General features: G+C 47.0%; 2 protein-coding genes across 5 annotated transcripts in view; both read left to right on the forward strand.

Annotated features, from left to right (window-relative positions):
- SLC22A6 (solute carrier family 22 member 6) overlaps window positions 1–3,708 on the forward strand; it is an 8,276-nt gene extending 4,568 nt beyond the window's left edge. The window contains exons 7-10 of one of the 4 annotated variants that reach the window (XM_004383821.1): window positions 544–758; window positions 901–1,009; window positions 2,846–3,049; window positions 3,434–3,708. In XM_004383821.1, coding sequence (XP_004383878.1) covers window positions 544–758; window positions 901–1,009; window positions 2,846–3,049; window positions 3,434–3,521 — 616 coding nt within the window. In that variant the 3' untranslated portion in view covers window positions 3,522–3,708. Of the gene's footprint in view, window positions 1–543; window positions 759–900; window positions 1,010–2,845; window positions 3,075–3,404 lie in introns of all 4 variants that reach the window. The other 3 variants (XM_004383823.1, XM_004383820.1, XM_004383822.1) reach the window with 3 other exon arrangements.
- A 2,906-nt stretch (window positions 3,709–6,614) lies between these two features.
- LOC101347780 (solute carrier family 22 member 6-like) lies at window positions 6,615–20,756 on the forward strand. The gene is given in 12 exon segments (XM_023738127.1): window positions 6,615–6,983; window positions 11,942–12,045; window positions 13,781–13,935; window positions 15,133–15,322; window positions 15,656–15,779; window positions 15,933–16,048; window positions 16,543–16,603; window positions 16,606–16,786; window positions 16,912–17,020; window positions 20,041–20,244; window positions 20,616–20,662; window positions 20,665–20,756. Coding segments are annotated over 12 exon segments (1,752 nt in total).
- Window positions 20,757–21,172: the final 416 nt, after the last annotated feature.

Consider the following 21,172-nt stretch of genomic DNA (forward strand, 5'->3'; position numbering starts at 1 on the left):
CAACAGTTAAGAGAAGCATGGTCAGAAGAAACAATCTTGCCAATGAACACTTTGCTTCCAATTTGGGGGAATTCTCCCTCAGTTGTGGATTCTATCCAGTGACTTAAGCTTCCTTTTGTGGGCCCTTGACATCTTAACACGTACAACACTCATCCCAGGACCATGGACACACCCCCAGAAAACTCTGGTCTCTCCCAACACCCTGGCCCTAAAGATATGGCTTGAATAACCAACTGTCCACCTCCCTCAGCCCGGTATCAATAGATAAGATAAAGACTAAAACTATGTAAATACTACATAGCAACTAAGTGCAAATTTCCTAATACACCAGGGACACTAGTTGTCAGAAGATTGTGAAATTTGGGGTATGGGAGGACTACTTCAATTCTTAAGTTGGATACTACTAAATGTCTGAAGAAATATTAACCAAGGAAGATTCCAGCTCCTTAAGCAGGACACCCAGGGCAGCTCACCCCGATTCTGAATGAGCACCCCTCTTTAAGCCTGCCTAACAAACCCATACCATTTACTCCTCCCCACTAGGTTTGCCACTAGTTTCGCCTACTACGGGCTGGTCATGGACCTGCAGGGCTTTGGGGTGAGCATCTACCTAATCCAGGTGATCTTTGGTGCAGTGGACCTGCCTGCCAAGCTTGTGTGCTTCCTTGTCATCAACAACCTGGGTCGCCGGCCTGCCCAGATGGCCTCACTGCTGCTGGCAGGCATCTGCATCCTGGTCAATGGCGTGGTACCGCAGGGTGAGCACCCATGAGCACCTTGGCCCTCCCTCATCCTGGGCTCCATCCCCAGACATGGTTCAACTTCTTAAAAGGGAGGGGAGGCCAATTCCTCCCAGCCCCCACTCCCAAGATCCCTCTGTCCCTGCTCCCTTCTCTATAGACCAATCCATTGTTCGAACCTCCCTTGCTGTGCTGGGGAAGGGCTGCCTGGCTGCCTCCTTCAACTGCATCTTCCTATATACCGGGGAGCTGTATCCCACAATGATTCGGTAAGTGGAGGCCTGGCAGGGCATTGGGGGAGATTGTTATCTTGGTGCAAGACATTCTCCTGTACACAGGTCAGACCCCAAAGCATAGTCTAGTATGCCCCAACCCAAAGGCCCCTTCTCAACACCCATCAGAGCAAAACATATAGAAGCACTTAATAAATCCTTCCTGGGTAACACAGGTGGGGCTACCCTCCAAGCTCTTATCTGTTCCTAGAAGAAAGTCGCCAAGGGAGCCACTAACAGGGGCAGGGTAGAAAGCCCAGATGACACACTTCAGAGGCAGTGAGTGAATCAAAGGCACCCACTTGACCTCCACCAAATCTAAATTCCATCTATAAACTAAGTCATATATCTGAAACCAAAGGCCACAAACATGAACGTCATTTCCTACCATGGGAACCATATTTTTAAATGGTGGTACATAGTATTAAAAAGTGCTTAAAAGCACAGATGTCAACTTCAGGACTAGGGTGTGCCTAACCCAAGCCATGGCATTTTCAATCGCTTCATGTAAAAGCTGGACAATGAATAAAGAAGACCGAAGAAGAATTGATGCCTTTGAATTATGATGTTGGTGAAGAATATTGAATATACCATGGACTGCTGGAATAACAATCAAGTCCGTCTGGAAAGAAATACAGCCAGAGTGCCCTTTGGAAGCAAGGATGGCGAGACTTCATCTCACGTACTTTGTACATGTTGTCAGGAGGGACCAGTCCCTGCAGAAGGACATCATGCTTGGTAAGGTGGAGGGTCAGCAAAAAAGAGGAAGACCTTCAATGAGATGGATTGATACAGTGGCTGCAACAATGGGCTCAAACATAGCAATGACTGTAAGAATGGCACAGGACAGGGTTGTGTTTCATTCTGTCGTGCACAGGGTCGCTATGAGTTGGAACCAACTTGACGGCACCTAACAACAACAACACATGAGTATGTCAGGAGTATAGATAAACATAGCACTGCTTTTTGAAGTGCCAAGATGGCGAGGGGAGTGTAATTTTGCATTAAGAAACAAAAATCACATGTCAGTTTTAAGGATGGGATGCAAAATTCACATGAGCTTTTTAGAGAAAACATTAAATGTCAAAGAAATGTCAAGCTTCCCTAGGCTACTTGGATACGAACCCTGAGGGGTCATGGTTACAGCCCTGTGCCCTTATGCGATTTCAGGGAAAGGATAATAGTAAAAAGCTCAACATGTGCCAGGCAGTTTAAACTTTTTATAAATAGTAACTCATTTAATCTTCATAACAAGCCTATGAGGTAGGTACTATTATTATTCCCATTTTACAAATGAGAAGACCAAGGCACAGAGAGGTGAAGTGACTTGCCCAAGGTCACACAGCTAGTGAGTGATGAAGCCAGGATTTGAACCCAAGCAGTTTGTCTCCTGAGCCAATGCTTTTAACTACTGCTCTCATAAAGCATGTTCTTAACACATAGATTCCAAGTTCCTTCCCCTGGAGATTCTAATCCAGTAGGTCTGTGTGGGGCTGGTGCAACTGTAACTCAAAAAACCCCAATATGAAAACCATTGGTCTGTCTCATTTGACAGTTAAGGAAACTGAGGCCCAGAAAGGAAAAGGAATTTGCCCAAGGTCACACAGTAAATTAAGGACAGAAGCAAAATTCAACCCCAATTTCCCAATTCCACGGCCAGGACCCTTCCCAACTTCCCTTTTTAAAAATTGCCCAAACAAAAGCCAAGTTAGTTTACCAATCAAATGGGAAACAGAGGGGGCACTTGGGGGTGCCCTGGGGGTGGGCCTGAGCTGCCCTGGTTCCAGGTGTGGCCTGTACCACAGCATTCAAGCAGAACTGTGGTCCTCACAGGCAGATGGGCATGGGGATGGGCAGCACTATGGCCCGAGTGGGCAGCATCGTGAGCCCGCTGGTGAGCATGACTGCCGAGCTCTACCCCTCCATACCTGTCTTCATCTACGGCGCCGTCCCTGTGGCTGCCAGCGCTGCCGTCACCCTCCTGCCAGAGACCCTGGGCCAGCCACTGCCTGACACGGTGCTGGACGTGGAGAACAGGTGGGCCGCACCCTCCCCACCCGAGATCAGCCCTCAGAGCCACAAGAAGCCCACAGTCTCTTGGTGTAGCCCCCTCTTGGACAGATAAGAATGCTGAGGGCCCGAGAGGAACAAGGACTTATCCCGGGTCACCCATTCAGACTGGGGTGGCGTTGAGAATCAAACCCAGGCCTCTTCTCCCAGGCCAGGGCTCTTGTCTCTCTGTTTCCCAAACTGGCTGAGTGTCTCCTACAATCTTTTCTGGGACTCCCAGCTCCGGGGAGCAGTAGATGTTTACGGCAGAGAGTGGGTGGCTGGGCAAGCTGAATGGAGAGTCTCTGGGAGCCCCCATTCCTGGCCTGCACGCCAGGCACACCCAGGGCACCACCCCTCTGCCCCCAGGAGGAGAGGGAAACTGAGGCGACAGCAGCAGGAGCAGCAGAAGCAGATGGTCCCGCTCCAAGCCTCTGCACAAGAGAAGAATGGACTCTGAGGACTGGGAAGGGGCCTTACAGGAACCTAAAGGGAGTGCAGGTCCTGCAGGCCCTGGGCATCCACACGAGGAGGGGAGAGGGAGGGCTGCAGCCCAAGCGCGGGGGTTGTGGTTCAGGGAAATACCTCCCCAAGGGTCCCCCTCCCAAATAGGCCCCAACAAGACCACATCATTAAAAAGTCTGACTCTGTGCAGCGTCTCCCTGTGTCACCTTTGTTCCCAATGCCATCACCATCCACATCAGCCAGCTTCCAGCCCAAAAGATCACACAGTCCAGTGCCTGCCCCGCCCCCTCCAGGAATTTACCATCCCGGACAACTGGAAAAGACTCTTCCCGCATCCCTTCTTCCCTCCTTCTTCCTCCCTCCTCCTCTAAGGTATTCAAATAAAAGCAAAAACCAACCCAGCTGCCATCGAGTCGATTCTGACTCACGGCAACCCTATGTATGTCAGAGTAGAACTGCTCTCCGTAGGGTTTTCAATGGCTATGACCTTTCGGAAGTACGTCTCCAGGCCTTTCTTCTGAGGTGTCTCTGGGTGCGTGTGAACCACTAACTTTTTGGGTAGTGACCTAGAGTTCTATAAATTTTACTTAAATATCTTATTATGCCCCTCCCTCTCCCTGTTAGACCAGAAATTGACAAGAGACAAAAATGAAAGCAGACAATCAGAGGCTTTGTTTGAAGCTCCTCCCCCTCTGTAAGAGCAGATGGGAGCCTCTCACAGCAAAGGAGGAGAAAAAGGACAACAGCTGTGACATCAGGATGCTGGCCTCTGCTCTGCTGGATCCCAGCAGGGTGTAGACTCGGAGGGGTTTGCCACTTCTGGCTCTGCAGCTGTTTTTAGTTGCCATCTAGTGGATTCCAACTCATGGCGACTCCACATGTACAGAGTGGAACTGCTCCATAGGGTTTTCAAGGCTGTGACCTTTCAGAAGCAGATCACCAGATCTGTCTTCTGAGGCATGTCTGGGTGGGTTTGAACTGCCAGCCGTTTGGCTAATAGTTGAGCGCTTAACAGTTCGGCCACCCAGGGACTACAGTCTGATAGCTTATCTAGTCCTCCCTGCTGCTCTTCTTGAGCGTTCTTTGTTGCTTTACCTCCTGTGGTTTCTGGACTGATGGAGGGAAGAAAGGAAGGTAGAACACAGCCAGAGAGAGCCAGCACAGAGTGCTAATTATGTGCCCGGCACTGTCCTAAGCACTTCGCGTATGTTATCATTAGCTGCCATGGAGTCTGCCCAACTCATGGCGACCCCATACACAATAGGACCAGATTGTTGTGATCCATAGGGTTTCATTGGCTGATTTTTGGAAGTAGACCACCAGGCCTTTCTTCCTAGTCTGCCTTAGTCTGGAAGCTCTGTTGAAACCTGTTCAGCATCACAGCAACACGCAAGCCTCCAGTGAAGATGAGCGGTGCCTGCAATGAGGTGCATTGGCCAGGAACCGAACTAGGATCTCCAGCACGGAAGGTGAGAATTCTACCACTAAACCACCAATGCTCATTTAATTCTCCCAGTAACCCTATGGAGGTAAGTAATACTACTATTCTCATTTTACAGATAAGGAAATCAAGGTGCAGACAGGTCAAGTAACTTTTCCAAGTTCACACAGCTGGTAAACTGTGGAGCCAGGAATGGAATCCAGATAGTCTGGCTCCAGAATGTGTGTGCTTGACCCCTCTACTACCCCAGAGCTGTGAGGCACTGGGACTTTGGCCTTTTCCACTCCCAGGGCCCAGCTTCTTCTTGTCCTCCTCTCTCTAGGCTAAAAAGAAAGGGGGAAGAGGGAGGAGGAAGGGGACCGTGGGAGGAACCCTATGAAAGGAGGAATGGAAGGCAGTTTAGGTGTCAGGAAAGGACCAGATGCCCAGTCACCTATGCTGGCGTGGAGCTCACTTCAGGGAGCCTGAGATGGCATGGGACCAGACAGCCCTATTACCACCCATAGCTGGCAGGAGTGAGGGGTCCACTGTCGCCTGTGGTAAATGTGCTTGCTCAGCCAGGCTTGTCTGCCCATTGCCCTTTCCTCTGCAAGTGACCCTGCCCCTCAGACCTTCATCCCCCAGGAAAAGTTTACATCCCTCAAGCTGCCCACATTGCCTTCCAGGTGAGACCCTAGGGCTTGGGCTGAGTCAGGGCAACCAGATGGGGAAGGTGGCCTGAAGCCCCCCTTAAAAAGCCACAAGACCCTGGGATAGCTCACAGCAGCTCAGAGAGTAGGTCCCTAACTCCCAGGCCAAATTTGGGCAGAGCTGAAATCACCATGCCCACCCCACCTCCTGGAACATCTAGAGCCCCGGTATCCCCCAATGATGCTGACCCTCCCCCATGCACCCCACTAGATGCTTAAGAGCCACCAGTCCTAGCCCTGTCTCCCTGCTGCAATTTCTCAGACAGCACTGCCCTCAGGACTGACATCAGGCACCTGGGATGGCATCTTCACCAGCCTGCAGCAGGGAGACAGGGCTAGGACTAGGAGGTGGAGCAGGTGGATCTAGTTCTGCTTGTGCAGATCTGGGGGCCTTGGGGCCGGTCAATTTCCCTCCCCCTGCCTCAGAGCCCTCCAACTCTGGCACGCTCTGACTCCTCCTGGGGTGTTTCTGCGGGCTCTTCAGAGTCTTTCCCCAAGTCAGTCTGGCTCAGTGTCCTAGGGCCTGGCATGAAAAGGGAACCTCAGCTTGGGTTTCATGCACACATCAGGCTAGGCCTTCCCTACTGCCTTTAGTACTTTCCCTTCTTCCTCAAGGAGGACTCATCAGTTCTGGCCCAGTGGGGAGAGCTGAACTTCCCAACACTGGGTAGTTTCCTCTACCCGATCGCTCTTCCCCTGCCCTTTAGACCCAGATGAGCAATTCACTGGCCTGCTGGGTCTTAATAATTAAATATCTCACTCTCAAGTCACGGTTTAACTTGAGAGAAGTTATAAGAACTCCTACTGACAATCAGGAGGCCTAGGGGTACAGCAGACCCAGGAACTGATGCGCTGAGGAGACAAAGGCAGCCCTTGTCCCCCCACTGCACCAAAAGATGGGAAGCAGTTCATACGAGCGGAGGCCTCAGCCCCAGCTGCTCTTGCAAAGCCTGACCCCATGACCTTCAATGACCTCCTGCAGCAGGTGGAGGGTGTGGGCCGCTTCCAGCGGATCCAGGTCACTCTGGCCACTCTCCCCATACTCCTGTTACTTTTGCACACTACTCTGCAGAATTTCACCGCAGCCACCCCCACCTACCACTGCTGCCCACCTGCCAACGCCAACCTCATCAAGGAACGGGGGCTGGAGGCCTGGCTGCCCCGGGACAGGCAGGGGCAGCCTGAGTCCTGCCTCCACTTCACCTCCCCACAGTGGGGACCACCCTCTGCCAATGGCACAGAGGCCAACGTCACAGGGGCCACAGAGCCCTGCATCGATGGCTGGATCTATGATAACAGCACCTTCCCTTCCACCATCACGACTGAGGTGAGGACCTGGGCTCCCTGCCCCCTTCCCCCCCTACGTCTCCGTCTTATTATCCCCCTACACAGACACAGACTGTCTGAATGTGGGAAGACCTTAGAGCTATGAGGAGCTTTGCCCAGATAAGAGAAAGATGGCTGGAGTTAGGGGCCTTCCTGGGAGAAAAGACATGGAAGTCCTTGCAGAAAGCTGCTGTCTGTCCCCTCCTCCCCAGCACCCACTAGAGAGGGGGAGACACTGCCACCAGAGTTAATGTCCTTCACGGATTCCTCAGGAAGTCAAAGGAGCCTGGGGACTGGAGAATTCCACGGGGGTGTCTGAGGGGTATCAGAGGCGGGAAAAAGGAGGCAGGAGGCATGGGGGGGAAACGGGAGGGATTCCTGAGGGGGGGAAATGGGAGGGATCCCTGAACAGGAGGAGGGGGAGTGGGAGAGATTCCCTGAGGGGGTGGGAGGTGAGGGGTGGAGGGGAGTGAAGGGTGGGGGAGAGTGAGGGGTGGGCGGGATGAGGAGGTTGGGGGTTGGGAGGGATTCCTGAGCAGGAAGTTCTGGGCTCAGAGTCCTAGAGGCAGAAGCAGTTTCTTGGCTTCATCTAGTAATTGCTCTCAGCAGCTGGGGCTGGGAGATGGACAGCAGCCAAGGAACTAAGATGGGAAAGAGAACAGGGCTATGGGGGTCCTTTCATCTCTAGTGACTTAACGCCCCCACCCCCAAATGCACACACACCCAGATGTAGAGCCATCCTGGCCTGCTGAGTGGTTCATCAGGCCTCAGTCTGCACCTAATAGCTATCACATTGATCATGCTCAACAGCTGTTCTAGTCAATGGTTGCAAGGAAGAGAAGCCCTCTAAACTGGCTCGTGGGAAAAGGAGGCATGACTTCAAGGATATAAATATCTCAGGAAATCCAGAGACAGAAAATAAAGTGTGCTCAGGCCTCATGTAAACTGGAACCAGGGACTGGAACACCAGAGGTATCCATCCGTGTATACCTACTCTGTTCACCTCTCTCCTTCTCAACCTGCTCCTTCTGTGTGCTCATCTTACAAGCCCAGCGCCAACCTGAACTTTCCTCTGTATTGTAATTCAAATTCTTAGAAAGCTCTGATTGGCTGAGCTCAACACATTGATGAGCCTCCCTCCTCCCACTTGGCTCAGAAGCCAACACCTCATCTAATCAGCTGGTCAAGGGGGGAGTACGGTGGAATTATGTGCCTATTAGAGGATGCCCTGAGAAGAAAGAGGTCATGGTCAGGCATAGCCCCAAAATTGCCTAATGCAGCATGCGTCTGAAACTGATGAAAGCTAAGCCGTACTCCTACTAGACAGAAGAAGAAGGTAACTCAGTATCCTGGCCCTCCTTCCTCTGATGCACATAGACAACTCCACCTACTGCTAACCCTTCTGTGCATAGTTCTGTGCATAGTGGATTTCCTTCATTAGTCTCCAGCCTTAACCCAAGCTCTGAGCTATCCTTGCCCACCCATCTGAACTTGTTATATGTGATCATATATTCTGCTTCCCTGTTCTGCTTCCCCATGTCCCTTCTTTTCCCCACTCCGTGCCTTTCAAGGTCAACAAGACTCCAGGAACTATCAGCCTACCTATTGCTCTTCTATTCAAAACAGCAGGCAGTTTGATCCAAAAGCTCAGATTTCTTGCCATCCAGAGCAAAGTATCTGGGTGAGAGGGCACCTCGGATTTCCTTCTAAATGGAAACTTTGTAGTAATCTCACCGTATTTGGTTTTAATGCCTACAAGGCCAGATGCACACAGTTAACCCATTCCCTAAGATAGTTACAGAAAAGTTGGGATGGAGATGCCAGTATTAATCTAATCCCTTTCCAATAGGCCTTGTAGATGGGACTATAATCCACCTGCCACACGCAATGATAGGGCACCAAAAGACCTATTTTAAAAGCACAGCCAACATACCTCTTCTCTGGGCCAATAATGTCAAAGCCCATGGCTGCGTCAGGAGAGCATCTCATTAGAATAATGGCAGCTTACATGTATAAACTAATGTGAAGCTGGACCTTCTGGTTTGTGAAGCAAATAAAATGGCTTACAAAGCAATGGGGGCCTCCTTAAGCAAGAAAGTTAATCACAGTGAAGACACTCCACATGGCTGTATCTGGTAAGCACAGCAGCATAACCTGAAAAAGACCAAATCCCTTCCCTCCCCTTGGGAGGAATTCACAAATGGCCTAGTATCCCAAAGGGATACTTCAGTACTCTGAATGCAAAAGAGCGAAATAAATACAAAAAAAGAAAAAAAAGATGCTGGCTGTGGGTTACAATAAAAACTCTGCCTGAGATCCTCTTATTATTTCCTTGTGGATTAAAATGTCTTGGGCAATAACTAGCAGCTCCTGTCTGAACCTATATTAGTCAGGACCCTTGTCTGCAAGAGACCATAATTCAAATCAAGCTTATGTAAGCTAAAATGTGGGTATAAAGGCTCCCATAACTGAACTACAAGACTGGGAGAGATGAAGCTGGCTCTAAGGATGATGAGAACCAGAGCCGTGGGTGTCATCATGAACCTTGCTGGCTCTCTTCTCTGCTTTTCTTTGCATGTTGAACACATCTACTGTGAACAAGAATCCTTCACAAGGCGGCTATGTGTCATTCTGGGATTACTCCTAATAACTTCATGGCCAGGGAGAAAAAGGTTTCTGTCTCCCAGCTCCAACTTTGAAGCTTTCTAGGGAAGACTGATTGGCTGGTGGAGTCATGTGCTTGCCCCTTAGTCCAATGACCATAGGGTAGGCGGGCGTGAGTTAACATGAATGACCCAACCTGAGTCACTTGTCCACTCCTGTACTGCAGACCAATAATAGCCGCCATTTCATCTCTCTACTCCCTGGCCCCGCTGCCATTTGTTTTCTCTTTTAGTCCTTTTCTTTCCTTTGAGGCCAGACTCATAACATCCATCATTTATTATATCCTTTATCAAGTTAGCAGCACAAGACCGTCCTAGGTAGCAATTCTCTTAGTCTCCCTCAGATCCACCACTGTCTATTCCTAGACTTTGCTTCCTGTTAGTGATAAAGAAACCCTGGTGGTACGAAGGTTAAGTGCTCAGCTGCTAACCAAAAGGTTAGCAGTTCGAACCCACCCAGAGGCTCCATGGGAGAAAGACCCGATGATCTGCTTCCGTAAAGTTTGCAGTCAAGTACAACAAAACACCTCATGGGATCTTGTTCCTTGGTTTGGAGCTTTAGGGTCGTGGTTTCATGTGACATCCCAGTTAATTGGCCTAATAAGTGTTTAGTGCTTCTGTTTACCTCCTAGTTCCTTGTGTAGTGCCTGGGGGCTTAAAAGCTTACAAGCAACCATCCAAGGCATGATAATTGGTCTCTGTTCACCTGGAGCAACAGAGGAAGATGGAGAGTCAGGAACAGAAGAAGAAAATGGAATGTGTAGGTAATTGTCTCCATGAACAACTGCGTCCTTTGCCATGAGACCAGAAGAACTGGAGGGTGCCCGGCTACCATTACCGAACATTTTGATCAAAGTTTCTATAGAAGAATCCTAATCACAAGGGGGGAAAAATGCAGAAAAGAATTTCAAATTCTTTTGGACTCCAGACTTTCTGGAGCCATAGAGACTGGATGAACCCTTGAAACTACTGCCCTGAGATAACCTTTAAACCTTAAAACAAAAATATGCCCTGAAGTCTTTTTAAAACCAAACAATAATTTAGCTTAACTGGTAAAAAAAATGCCTGCCTTGAACATTGTGCTCTTTTAGGATCCGTCTACATGAGATCAAATTGACAACAGCAATTTGAAAGATTAGATACGAAACTTAGAGAGCAGTGAGTTTATGTTAATGGGGGAGGAACAACTCAGAAAAGGAGGGTGAGAATAGTTGCACAGCTTGAAGAATGTAATCAATGTCACTGAATTGTACATGTAGAAATTGTTGAATTGGTGTATTTCTGCTGTGTATATTCTCAACAACATCAGAAAAAATAAATTATACTTAAAAATTATTACAGCCAAGAAAACCCCATGAGGCAGTTCTATTCTATTGCATGAGGTCGCTATGAGTAGGAATCAACTCAGTGGCAACAACAACAAGGATAAAATAACTATCACAGCAGCACGCAAAAATATTTCCTCCTCAGGGGTTTCAGGTGCACATGAAGAAAACACAAATGGTGAAAGCTAATAATAACCCTAAGGTGATACCAGCTCCAGGCAACCATTGCTTTTGCAGATAACAAGCACCTTAGAACAGATCAGAGGCAGAGAGATTCTTTCTGACTGTTTGGTATCCACTGATCAATTTCTGATCTGGCTCCAGTTTCATCACTAGACTACATACAGATTTGGTTCTCTTTGCATTCCTTTGATTTCTTGCATCTTTCCTACATCCTCTTGCTTCTTATTCTTTCATTCCTCAGTTCCTGTCCATAACATCCTTGATCCACTTACCACAGTGTGTCCATGTACATTCTTCTCCTTTCTCCTCCTTCTCTTCCTTTCTCTCTCTTTTTCTCAACTCCACTTCTACCCCAACTTTAGATGTCCTTACAAATCTTTTTTCTCTGAGTCACATTCCCAAATTCATAATAAAAACAATCTGATCAGCTTAGTCCAGCCCCAAGGTCAGGTGTCTTCTACAGAGCCAGTTGGTTGTAACCGGGGAGGGACAGGTTCATGGGGTTAAAAAAAAGACTACAGGAACCCTATCCTGGAGGGTGAGGGGTTAGTGCTCAGAGAAGGGAGAGTAGACTGGGACACCCAAAAGGTATCTTTTACGTAGTTTAAAATAACTTGAATAATTCTTGCCAGGAGAAGGTGATGTAGAAGAGTGAGTAGCTGGGGGAAGGGAGATGCTCCTCATGTGCTGGTCCCAATCCAGAACTCAGCCTTACCAGAAAAGAGGGAGTGGGGCTTCTCTGGGGCTACACTTAGCTCCTCTTAACCCCATTTCTTCCTTCCTCACAGTGGGACCTGGTGTGCACACACAAGACTTTGCCCCAGCTGAGTCAGTCCTTCTTCATGGCAGGGGTGCTGGTCAGAAGCTTGGTTTTTGGGACCTTGGCAGACAGGTCAGTGATGAACAAGGTTGGATCAAGGAACAAAGGCATGAGCACTCTAGGCCGGACATGGCGGGGAGGCTGGAATCCCTGAGAGTCCAGGGAGAGACACAAGACTGATCCATCTAAGCCTAACCATGTCTGGAAAGTCTGTAAGAATCACTCAACGGTCCGTCAGCACCTTCCTTGCCTCTTCTCATTTCAGTTAATCTTCACAATTACCTTGTGAGGCCAGCAGGAGTGGTACTATTATGTGCATTTCACTGATGAGGAAACTGAGGTTCAAGGATGCTAAATAACTTGTCCAAACTGTCTAGAAGGAACCCAAGAAAGCTATCAGTTGTTAATGCTGAAGAGCAAAATTGGAAAGAGGGAGATAATTTTTACTTTTCACTCTTCATTACTATAATGTTTGACTTTTTTATAATAATTCATTACTTTTATAATTTACACAGATTACTTTTACAATTTAAAAAAGTAAATATTGAATGTCTCCTTTTTTAAAAAAGTACAGTCACACAGCCAACAAGTGGCAAAAGCAGGGCTGGAATCTACGTTTTCTGACTTCCTGAAGGAGTCTTTTTCCACCACTTCTGCTTTGTATGTGACATGTGGGTGTCATAGAAACAAACACAGACTTAAGAATCAGTAAGAACTAGAAAAAGTCGCAGATATGCTTTTTACTGTATGTCTATGGACAAATCACACAACCTCTCTTGGGCTTTGTTTTTCTGTCTAAAAAATAGGGATGATGATCGTAACCCCATCGGGTTGTGATGAGGGCTAAATTAAAGAATGAGAGCATTGGGTCTAGCAACAGTACCCATAACTCAGTGTTTTTTGCCCTAACCTTGGCCTTCTTCCAGGTCAAATCATGGGGTGAGGAGCAGGGGACAATTTTCCACAGAATAAAATTTTAAGTATTAGAAATGTGATAGAAGGTCAAACATACACAAAATCAGCTTTAGCCTTTGTGAAGTATAAACCACAGCCATATCTGTCCTGTAAAAGCATAACCTTTGCAAACGTTTCCCCAAAAGAGAAATTAAAAATCACAACAAAAGACTGTCTCCTGAGAGAGGTTTGACAGGTGTCATCATCAACCAATAGCAGAAGAATCAATCTCAACCCAGGGCAGCAGTTTCCAAAACTCGGGAGGCTGTTAAAAATCAGTTTTCCAGCTTACCTTCCAGATAGCAAGCCTTGAGTGGCACCCAGGCATGAGATGTCTTCAAAGTGCCCCTGTGATTCTAATGACAGGGTTTGGGCCCCTCTAGTCGGGTGTGAAGAGCCTCTGAGTGGTGCAAATGGTTAACGCACTTGGCTGCTAACTAAAAGGTTAGAAGTGTGAGTTCACCCAGAAGTGCCTCAGAATAAAGGCCTGGCAATCTACTTCCCAAAAAAAATAAACCATTGAAAACCGTATGGCGCACAGTTCTACTCTGACACACATGGGGTCGCTATGAGTTGGAATCGACTCGACAGCAAATGGTTTACCTAGGTGTCCTAGGATCTGTCAGGACCCCGGACAGCGGCAACTGAACAAGCCTCCAAAGGCTCAGAACCCCCAGATCCCAGCCCTCACCCTATTATTACCCACTTACCATCTCAGTACCTACCTCAAGGTCACATGCAGCCTCACAAGCATTTGTTAGATTGCCCAGGGCACCAGGGACCCTACAGCCAGGAACCAGGGCAGGGAGGCAGCAATGTGTTCTCTGGACTCAGGTTTCCCCTCCATCCACAGGCTGGGCCACTGGAGAATGTTGATCTGGGTCTACCTGCAGTTAGTGGTGTCAGGTTCCTGTGCTGCCTTCACACCCGACTTCCCAGCCTACTGTGCTTGCCGCTTCCTCTCGGGCATGACTGTGAATAGCATCAGCTGCAACACCATAACGCTGAGTGAGGAGGACCCTGGGAGGGTCAGGTTTATAGAGACTCCTGAATCACAGGGGTTCAGTGGACTCAGGGGCCTGACAAATTCAGACCTCAGTTCCTTCCCTGAGTATGAAGCTGAGTCCACTTGTCCCAGCATACCCACCTGTCAAGTCTTCTCCTGGAGTGGGCAGTGCCCAGGGCAAAAGGAATTTAAAATCACAGCATTTTTGGTGGTTCTGGCTATTTTGGGGCTAGAATTCATTTAGGGATTTAGGGATCACTGAGAAGAGAACAGACTTGATAGAGACTGGAGTGGGGTTGCTTGGACAGGTCAATCAAACTGTGAGCCTTTGATTCAACATTCCTTTATTCAACAAGTATTTACTTTGTGTCAGACCCTGCACTGGGAATACAGAAGTGAACAAGAGGGACACTACCATGATTTCACAGAGTTAGCAATCTACTAGGGATGGCTGCCAAGTAGTTACAGTTTGGTGTGCTAGAGTTTGGAATGGGGGCTATCCTGGGTGATGTGGGAGCTAAGAAATAGGGTGCTTAGTCATGACTTGGGGGCCAAAAAAGAACCCCCAGATTAAGTTACATCAAGCTCAGAACCAAAAGACAATGAGAGGCAGGAAAAGAGATGGATAAGGTGCTGGAGCAGAGTTCTAGACAGTAGAATCTACAAGGCCCAGAGGCCAGAAAATGTAAACTACTGGAGAAAATGAAAGTGATGCAGAATGGCCTGAGTCTCATTCATCTCTATCCCACTGGTTAAGCAAAGGCATGGCACACAGTTGCCAACCCTAAATGTCTGTTGAATTAAAGTGAGTTGTAGAAAGTTCAGAGAGGTGGCTGTAAGCGGGTCAAAAGAGGTTTAGGGGGAAGCCAGGAAAGATGAATGTTGGAGCTGCGAACACTGAATAAGAGCATGTCTGGGAATTCAGAGCCTTCCAGCCCATTTCTTGCTCCACTGAAGCGACACATACACACACACACACACACACACACATACACACACACTAAACCTAGCCTGTGATTAAACCATCCTTGTCTTACCCTCTGAGGAGCCTAGAGTGAAAGAGAAGGACTGAGCTTGAGAAAGAAGCTCCTCTGCTCCAATATGAGGTTCCTCATCCACCGGCAAGTGGCTACTGCTCCCTACGTACATACAAACCACACAAGTCCTAACTTCCACCTGAGCTCTTTTCCTCTCCCCAGATCTGGAGTGGTTGCCCATCCATGCTTGACCAGGTCTGGGCCTCCTAATTGGATTTGTCACCAGCCTGGGCCAGTTCCTCCTGGCTGGTATGGCTTATGCCATACCCCAGTGGCACCTCCTGCAGCTGCTGTTCTCTGTGCCTTTCTTTGTCTTCTTCATCTACTCCAGCTGTGTGGGACCTGAGGGTGGGTAGAGGGTTCACAATAAGTGACAGACAGGCATAGCTTCTCCTAGAGAACCTCCTACCTCCCACCAGTAGCAAAGCAGATCAAAGCAGAAAGAACCAATGTCCAATTTGATAGGCGAGGGAGACATGACCCAGAGAGGGGTAGGACTGTTCCAGATCTCCTGAGAAAGTATTGGCCATCCTGGGAGTAGAACCCAGAACTCCTAACTCCCAGCCAAGAATTCTGTCCACTCCTCCAAGATAGCTTCCTGCACTGGTCAGTACTCTTCTCACAAGTCTCTCTCTGTTAACCTAGGCTGAGTCCTGCCCACCCCCCACATACCCCCAACCCACAGGTTCTTCACTGAGTCTGCCGTCTGGTACGCTTGCTCTGGGAGACTGGACCTCACCCTGAAGGCCTTGAAGAGAGTGGCCCAGATCAACGGGAAGCAGGAAGAAGGGGCCAAGCTGAGTATGGAAGTGAGACCCCCAAGACCTCCTGTGACCCTCTACCAGGCTCTGTCTGCCCCACCCTCACCCCATAACCCAGGACATCTGATGCTTCCCAAAACAGGGAATGCAGGGAGGGGCCCACAGGGGAACCCAGACCCTGAGCCCTGCCCATCCCAGCAGGTGCTCCAAGCCAACCTGCAGAAGGACCTGGCCATGAACCAAGCCCAGCCCTCAATGTCGCAGTTGCTGCGCTGCCCTGCCATTCGCCACCTCTCTCTCTGCCTCTTCTCACTGTGGTAACTCCATCCAGTTCAAGCAGGAGATCAAGAAACTGATAGACACATAAGCAGACTGAGAAAACAGGACAGGCTGGGAGGGTGAGAGGATGAGGAAGGTCAAAACTCCTGCCATTAAATTAATTCTTCCTTCTTAGAAAACAGCATTACTTGAACATTCCTAGGGGTAGGAGTTACCCTACAAGCCAACTAGCTAATCAAAGCTTGCACCTATCAAAAGTAGTTCTCTTTAAACAAAAAATGAAAAGGAAGGGGGAGTCTATTGCTAAGTAAAAAATATTTTCTCCTAGGTAATTTAAAAATGTAGTCTAATATCCAATAAATAATACTCTGTCTTTCAGAATAAAGGGAGATTTTCTTATCTGCAATTGAAAGGTTTAAAAATAAACCCACTCGCAGGGGTGTGAACAGATACAGAGTAGTTTTCCAGCTTAAATTGCTATATAGATGTGGCATGGCTATACCCAGAGTGTATCATCTCTTCCCCTGCCCAGGTCCACAGCCCTCTTCAGCTTCTATGGTGTGGTCATGAGTTTGCAAACTTTAGGAATGAATATATCTACCTGATCCAGATACTCTTCACAGCTGTGAACGTGCCATTGTATTTCCTGACCTTTCTGTCCACCAAATCACTGGGCCGCAGGCTTACCCAAATGGGCTCAATGCTGCTGTCAGGAATCTGCATTCTGGCCTGTGCAACAGTACCCCTGGGGGAGCACATGCCCCATCCTTGCTCCTGTTCTTGTTCTTGTCTAGACCCACCTCCATCAGTGGGCCAACCCAGCTACGCAGAAGAGTGGAAAAGGCCTAAGGCCCCTCTAAACCTTTCTCAGCATCCTCCCATCACCTTTGTTCCCTTCCAGATCACTTATTCCTCTGCATTGCAATGGCCGTGTTAGGAAAAGGCTGCATTTCTGTCTCCTTGAACTGCATCATTATATACACAGAGGAGCTGTACCCCACAGTAATGCGGTGAGTGAGATTTGGGGGAGGAGTCCTGAAACAAAACAATCAGACCCTAGAGCAGCCAGAAGACTTCCAGCAAAAAAGGGCTCAAAGGTCAATCAATTTTTTTTAAGACAAGAAAGAAGAACAAAAACATACAGAAAGCAGGACAAATAAAAAACAAAAACGTAGGATAAATATATTCAAATATATCAGTGATCACAACAAATGTAAATGCATTAAATTTACCAGTTAAAAGACAAAGATATTCCAAGTGGATTTTTATTTTTATTTCATTTTTTTGCAGTTTACAAGACTCATTTAAAATGTTAGTACATGAAAATGTTGGCTGTATAGAGATGGGAGAAGATATACTGGGAAAATATTAACCAGAAGAAAGGTAAGTAGATATATTAATATGAGTCAAAATAGATTTAAGACATAAAAGTTTAATGATTAAGAACATAGCTCTGAAGCCAAAATGCCTAGTCCAAATGCTCAGTTATCTTACCTGTAAAACAAGGATAATTATAATAATAGTAGCCAAAATAAATTAAACAGAAAACAAAGATATAGCATAGAGGCTCAACAAAACAAAAAATTGGTCTTCGAAAATATCCATAAAATATCCCTGATTAAAACAATCAAGACAAAGGATATAAAATACAAGCAAATAATATTAGGAATAAAAAAGGAACAGAATTACAGATCTAGAGTGATTGAAAAGATACAAGAAATCTTTGAACATGTTTATGGTGATAAATTTAAATTGTTAGATGAAATTGACAAATCCCTAAAGAAAGATAATATAGGAAAACTAGTTCGAGAAGAAATTCAAAGTTTGATTAGTAAACTTTACAATTTAGCCAAAAAGAAAACACCAGGCCCAGATAATATTACAAGTGAGTTCTACAATACTTTTAAGGAATAAATCTTCCAGTCTTATACAAACTTTTCCATTAATGGGGAACTAGGCCAACCCTCCCACTGAAAATGACAAAAGTATACATGTAAAGTATATATAAATGTGTGGTGCTTAAAAGCACCAAAAAGCTAGAAAGACAGTAAGGAAAAATCAGGCCAATAATCTTAGGGAAAATGGGAACCTAGCAAGGGATGGAGCCCCTGGTGGCTCAGTGGTTAAGAGCTATGGCTGCTAACCAAAAGATTGGCAGTTCAAATCCACCAGCCACTCCTTGGAAACCCTATGAGGTGGTTCTACTTGGTCATATAGGGTCATAGGGTCACTATGAGTTGGAATCAACTCAATGGCAACGGGTTTGGTTTTTCTGGTAAGAGAAGTAAACAGAGAACCTGAGCACCAAAGCAAAACCAAAACCACCCATTGTCATCGAGTTGATTCTAACTCTTAGTGACCCTAAAGGACAGACTAGAACTGCCCACAGGGTTTCCAAGGAGCGGCTGGTAGATTTGAACTGCCTGTCTTTTGGTTAGCAGCCAAGCTCTTAACCACTGCACCACCAGGGCAAACACTATACTTAATGGGAAATTTTAGATGTATTCTCTTCAAAATTAGAATCAACTTTTAACATGGTACTGTTCTGGCAACACTAGTGGGGAAGAAAAATAAATAAGAAATGTAAGAATTAAAGGGAAAGAGTCTTTTAAAAAAGGAAAGATTTTAAAACGTCATTATTTAAAGAGAATATGATCATCTACCTAGATAAACCAACAAAAGTGATAAATAATTAAACTAACAAGAGAGTTAAACAAGAATGCTGGATACAAAATGAAATTACCACTTCATCAATAGCAATTAACCAACTAAAAAATATAGTTTTAAAAATTAAGATACCGTTTAGAAAAGCATCAAAAGCTGTATTTTATTAGGGAATTAACAAAGGACACTGAAGAGTGACATGGAGAAATTTTTTAAAACTCAGATCATAAATATTATCTAAGTGTTATCTAAGTAAATGGTCTTTGATCTTTATCAGCAAGTGCTTCAGATGACTTGATGGCAACTGGTAATAAAGATAAAAGGAAATAAAAAATCTAGCGGAGTGGGGGGTTGGGGAGGAAGGCCTTGCAAGACAAATGATAACAGAGGGTCATATACTAAGGAGTATGATTAACTCAACCCTCTGCAGGTGAAAAAAAAAAAGAAAAGAGAGATGGGAGGCTACTTTAGATGACTGGGGTAATCAGGTATGGCTCTTGGTCAAGATCAAAGGTGAACAGCAAGTCTGAAGGCTTTAGGGTGGAAATAAAGGGACAGGGCACAAGATAAGAACTGATATAGGCAGGGACCAAATCAGGTAGGGATTTATATGGAAGTAGGATTATATTCTAGTACAATGGGGCATCTCTGGATGTTTTTAAGCAGGGAGTGAAACAATATGAGTTATGATTTTAAAAGACTAGTTTGGCTTCTGCATGAAGAGTAGACTGGGGAGAGGGAGCCAAGGCCAAGAGTAGACACAGGAAGACCAGTCAGGAGGCTACTGCAGCCCCCTAGGCAGGATATGAGAGTGGCTTGGAGTTAAGTGGTGGGCAATGGTTGTGGAGACAGAAGGGAACTGACTCTGAATGTGTTTTGGAGGAAGAGCCATCCAGATTTATGTTTTGAATATGGGAAAACAAGGGAACAGGAGGTATCAAAGATAATGCCTAGATACTTGGCTTGAGCAAGTGGATGATTAGAAGTGCCATTTACTGAGATGGGGAAGTCGAGGGGAGCAACAGGCTCAGAGGTAGAAATGAAGAGTTCCTTGACCATATAAAATTGGGGGGCCCTTTTAGACATCCAAATAAAGATGTAAAGTAGGAAGTTAGATGTATAGTCTGGAGCTCAGGAGACAGGTGAGTTGATGACTTGTTCACAGTCACACAGCAGGTTCAAATTGGGACTGGAATGCAAATCTCCTGGTTCTCGAGCCATTTGCTTCCCAGCTCTCCTTTTAGCCAAGTTAAGTACAAGCACTTGACCCTATGGCAAGTGTGAAAAGAGGAGGCAAAGGGTGGCAGGCAGGCTAAGGCACCTGCAGGACCCACTGACCTCACCAAGGTGCTCTTCCTCCCCAGAGGCAGAGGGGTCTGAGCATCATGACAACCTTGGCCAACATAGGAGGCACCCTGAGTCCACTGGTGGCCATGACAGCTGAGCTCTACCCCTCCCTTCCTCTGTTTATCTACAGCGCACTGCCTTTGGCTACCAGCACCATCACTCTCCTCCTGCCAGAGACCCTGGGCCAGCCACTGCCCAACACATTGCAGGACCTGGAGAACAGGTAGGTTGCACCCTCTCCATCCTCCCTGTCCTCAGAGCCATCAGAAGCTCACAACCACTTGGTCCAGCCCCTTGGCTATTAATGCCAGATCCAGGGAAAAGCAAGAACTTACCTAAAGTCATTCAGCCAGACTCCAGTGGAGCCAAGGCTAGAATCCAGGCCTCCTGCCTCCTGTACCAGGGCTCTGTTCCCACAAATGGGCTGAGTTCCCTGGAATCCTCCATGAGACTCCTAATTCTTAGAAACAGTGAGTGGTTTGGCCAGAAGGCAAGGCAAGTGAGCAAAAACATCTAAAAAGAAATCAAGTAAGTGGGCAGTGCCCGGAGACCCACTCAACTCTGCTCCTGAGCCCTGCTTCTCCTTCCACATAGGTGGAAACAAAAAGTGAGGCAGAAGCAGAAAGAGCACCAGATGGTCCCACTCAGACCTCAGCACAAGAGAAGGATGGACTCAGAGGATTGAGAAGTGACCTTGTAATGTCACAGGCTGATGTTTGGTGCCAGCTCCCCTGAGGGTAGAGGGAAGAAACCCTTGTATCGCCTAAATATCCACACCAAAAGAAGGAATGAAGAAATGGTAGCTAGGGGTGGACAGTAGGACCTCTCCTGGGCTTATAGTTTCCGAGAAACACCTCCCCTCCACTCCCAGTCAGACTCACCCAGGACCACTTCATTAAAAATAACAATGTACAGCATTTCCCATTGTTCCCCTCTGGCCCAAACGCAGTGGCCACTCCACATTAAGCAATCCTTGGTTCAAGAAGTCAAGCAGTAATCAAAAAAGATACTATTAGAAATTTTTGAAATGGTGTATCTTTGGCTACGTGTATTTTTACCAAAAAAAAAAGGTTGAGAAGTTAGAGGGTTGACATGTTGTGGGGTTGTTAACCAATGTCATAAAACAATATGTGTACTACTGTTTCATGAGA

This window comes from Trichechus manatus, unplaced genomic scaffold, assembly GCF_000243295.1.
Source record: "Trichechus manatus latirostris isolate Lorelei unplaced genomic scaffold, TriManLat1.0 scaffold00113, whole genome shotgun sequence".
NCBI classification, from domain to species: Eukaryota; Metazoa; Chordata; class Mammalia; order Sirenia; family Trichechidae; genus Trichechus; species Trichechus manatus.